The 2,375-nt window shown below is 44.8% G+C and overlaps 1 protein-coding gene across 1 annotated transcript in view; it reads right to left on the bottom strand.

Moving 5' to 3' along the window:
* Nucleotides 1–1,853: 1,853 nt before the first annotated feature.
* Nucleotides 1,854–2,375, bottom strand: part of T265_02368 (hypothetical protein) — a gene marked incomplete at both ends in the record, with an annotated part of 19,901 nt that continues 19,379 nt past the window's right edge. Inside the window, one exon of the mRNA XM_009166582.1 lies at nucleotides 1,854–1,980. Within this exon, the coding sequence (XP_009164846.1) occupies nucleotides 1,854–1,980 (127 nt within the window). The remainder of the gene's footprint in view (nucleotides 1,981–2,375) is intronic.

Raw genomic sequence — 2,375 nt, 5'->3', positions numbered from 1 at the left:
ACTGCCCAAATGAACCCATCTTCATGGCCTTCCTCTTTACCTCTTACTTTGCTTGCTATTCGTTTCACTATTACAGAGGATCCTCATTTTTCACCAGCCGTACTAGTACATTGTACAACTTTACATTTACCTGGTGAACTGTTTTCCATTTCTAACCCAGCGCTCGACTCAGCTTTCACATTCGTCACTCGTCCGAAACAGCACGTCTGAATTTCTTGCAATGCCGACAAGACGCTCTACACGGAAGGGTCATATCCCAACCTATCTCTCTTCCGCACAATTTGTATTTGTCCGACATGACGCAACAAAGAAACCTCTCCAACCCTGTTATGTTAGCGCTTTCGGGGTCCTCGAACGTCATTCCGAGTACTTTGTTTTAGAGAGAACCGGAAAGCAGAATACAGTGTCTGCTGATCATCTGCCTCCGTCCAAGCACCCACGACCACATCCAGCAACCCTGCTTCCCCACCATCACCTGCACCTACTCAAGATACCCCTACCGCCAACCTAACTCCTTCCACTAGTCGTTCCGGAAGACAAGTCCTTTTCCCTCAAAACGTATCTGATCACGAAACTTGAAGTGAACACCTTCTGATCATTATTTTCATTACTTGAACGTTTTCTCCTTCCACGACCGACGCCTTGGTGGGGAAGTAGTGTGGCGTTTTGTATGTTTCTTATGCTTCCACAATGACACCACTTATTTTGTCACTTGCATAAACGGTTTTTGTTTAAATACGAAAAAGTACAAAACGTGCATTTAAGCTATTTATATGAAATACAAGCGTGGTCACGTGCTTCGACTTTATCTTCTGATTTCGCTCGGGCTTACAACGTTCATTCGCGAGTTTTGTGTACCAACTCTGGTATCAAAACATTTCAGACTATCTTCGGAATTTAACGTGCGTGAGAAATGGTCAGAAGACCGCTGACCTGGGCCAACGATGGACTATTTTAAAGGGAACGATTCTCATCGAATCTGTTCCTTTCGACCCCTTCTGATTTTGTGTACTCCATCTAGCGTTTTTATTTTTATTTCTTTGTCTCACATTCCGAGTGAAGTGGCATTTTGTGTAGCCAGACCATTACGAAGGAACAAATTCAGACTCTTACTCGTTCTGTTGTGTGCAGCAAGTAGAGATCTGGCTGACAACTTCACGCGACAGCTGATGTGGCACGGCGGTATTATTATTTGTGAGAACCATGATGGTATGCGGGCTGGGATAATACCAGGGCAACCAAACTTAGGAAGGATGATGAGTATGGTCCGGTTATGCTCAAAAACCCGACCGCAAGGCAGAGGTGTTTGGCGAAAGATGTTGGCGCGTTTTGTCTTTTAAGGAACAAGTCGCCACTGTTCCGATCCCGACTTGAAGGACCAGAAGTCTCTGTTGATCACAGCTCTGCACACTGATCAACCTAGTGTGAGTGAGTCCGCTAATGTCGCACGGACAACCTACAGTATAGCTCAGTAGGCTCCGAAGGCACACACCGTTTTACCATGGTGGGATCCAGCCTCTTCATGACAATGAACAATTAGCGTGGTGCTTGGAGAATGCTCAGGCTTGTTCTACTCCCCTAGTTTGAAGATACAGGTGCGTTGGTTCACAAAAACTCGCCTCAGTGTTTTGGACGCTTATGTTTTATTAAACCTTAACTTCAGGAAACCAAAGAGCTTGGCTGACAAAACTGTGCGTCTCTGCCAATAAGACCAAACTCAGGCCTTTCATCACAAAAGTATATATTTTTTAGCTTATCTTGGCTAACAGGCCTTCACCTGTGCACGCCGCGTATTACGAACCCCAACTATACACGGAATTCTGATCAATAGGCCAATGATTGCCCCTCAACCGTCACACTTGCAGGCCCAATCGTCGTAACCTTAGAATCTCTCTTCGGTTACTTGATGCACCGAAATAAATGTAGGTAGGGGAACTCGTTTTCGGATTTTCATCGTTCAAATTATAGACAACCTCCATTCTGAGGGAAAAAATAAAACCAGTTCGACTTGGTGTATTTGCTGACCATAATGTGTTGCAACGGCTGACGTGCCAGTTGCAATACTGACCGCGCTGACAACCAATGAGGGCTTACTTCTTGGCTTGTCTGCAGCTCAAAACGCAGGCACTTTCGTACTTATTGTGCTTTGGGTACAGTGGCCTCTGCCTTTAGGCTTTTTGAATAAGTTTAGTTTCCCAGCACCTAAGGCTTGAAGTGCTCCTCCGAATTTGCAACACAACCTTATTCAGTGGTTGTATGTGGTAATTTGAATAGTGGTAGGTATCGTAACTACCGAATGTACGCGAAGTATAAAAGTCCGAATATGGACGAATGAATATCGTATATTTTCGTATATCGCGGGCGTACTATATATC

This window comes from Opisthorchis viverrini, assembly GCF_000715545.1.
Source record: "Opisthorchis viverrini unplaced genomic scaffold opera_v5_28, whole genome shotgun sequence".
In the NCBI taxonomy this organism is placed as follows: domain Eukaryota; kingdom Metazoa; phylum Platyhelminthes; class Trematoda; order Opisthorchiida; family Opisthorchiidae; genus Opisthorchis; species Opisthorchis viverrini.
The sequence above is the reverse complement of the archived record's forward strand: the minus strand, read 5'-3'. Positions and strand labels throughout refer to the sequence as shown.